This window comes from Phascolarctos cinereus, unplaced genomic scaffold (genome assembly GCF_003287225.1).
Source record: "Phascolarctos cinereus isolate Bilbo 61053 unplaced genomic scaffold, phaCin_HiC Scaffold_9;HRSCAF=440, whole genome shotgun sequence".
In the NCBI taxonomy this organism is placed as follows: Eukaryota; Metazoa; Chordata; class Mammalia; order Diprotodontia; family Phascolarctidae; genus Phascolarctos; species Phascolarctos cinereus.
In genome coordinates this window covers 247,688,136-247,689,431 of record NW_027556402.1, presented here as the reverse complement: position 1 = coordinate 247,689,431, position 1,296 = coordinate 247,688,136, and the positions used below count along the sequence as shown (strand labels likewise).

Here is a 1,296-nt window from a genome sequence, read left to right as displayed (position 1 = left end):
TTACATCAATTTTTGAAAGACTCTTTTCAAGGCACCTTTCACCTCTTTGTTCCTCAAACTGTAGATCAATGGGTTAAGCATGGGAATGACCAGAGTGTAAAACACGGAGGCCATCTTATCTGTCTCAAAGGAGTGGCTAGAATGTGGCTGCAGGTACATGAAGACAAGTGTACCATAGAATATAACCACCCCTGTGAGGTGAGAGCCACAGGTGGAGAAGGCTTTGTGTCTGCCCCCTGAAGTATTTATCCTGAGAATGGCCACAAGTATGAACATGTAAGAGATAAGGATAATCATGAGGGAAGAAACCAAACTAAAGGCAGCAAAGGTCATAATGATTAATTCAATTTCTCTCGTGTCTGAGCATACAATGGACAATAGAGGGAGACTGTCACAGTAGAAATGTCTTAATATATTTGATTTACAGAAAGATGATTTTAAAAGTTTTAATGTGACCCACAGGGATACTATGGTGCTACAGAGGTATGGAATAACCACCATGGTCCAACATACCATGTCTGACATGATGACCGTGTAGAGGAGGGGCTTACAGATAGCCACACAGCGGTCATAGGCCATGGCTGACAGGATAAAAAGTTCACTGGCAATAAATATCCCAAAGAAAAAACAGCTGTGTTGCACAACCATTGAAAGAAATGGTGTTTTTCTCAACTATGAAACTGATCAGCATTTTTGGTCCAACAGCTGTGGAATAGCCAAGATCTATAAATGCCAGATGCCTGAGAAAAAAATACATGGGGCTTTGAAGGTGGGAGTCCACACTGGTCAGGATGAGTAGACCTAGATTCCCCAAAGCTGTGGCCATGTAGTTGAGGAAAAACACACAAAAAAGGGGGCCCTGCAGCTCAGGACGGTTTGTGAGGCCCATGAGAAGGAATTCAGTCACCTGGCTCCCTGGGGTTTCGTTCAACTTGATCATCTCTTTCATCCAAGGAAGATAATCTGAGAAGAAAGGGAAGAAGCCTTCTTTGAGCACTGCTTGCTTAGTCAATTAGGAAGTTAGTGAGTAGAAAGGTTCTAGATAAGATGAAAGAAGAACTTTCCCACCAAATCATAATACATTTTAATTATCATATCACACAATATCTTAACAACATCCTGTCACCAAGAAGAAAATGATCACACTCTTATTATTCAAAATTAGGAGTTAATTTGGATATTCTTTAACACCAAAATATGTGACAGGACAATATTATCAATCATGGTTTAAAATATTTTAACTAATCAGCATGTAGAAAGAACATTATGGGATATTATAGGAGGGTAGAATATATG

General features: G+C 39.8%; 1 protein-coding gene across 1 annotated transcript; it reads right to left on the bottom strand.

Annotated features, from left to right (window-relative positions):
• On the bottom strand, window positions 1-958 carry LOC110199615 (olfactory receptor 8K1-like). Its single transcript, XM_020974493.2, is given in 2 exon segments — window positions 1-627; window positions 629-958. Coding segments are annotated over 2 exon segments (948 nt in total). The 5' UTR covers window positions 950-958.
• Window positions 959-1,296: the final 338 nt, after the last annotated feature.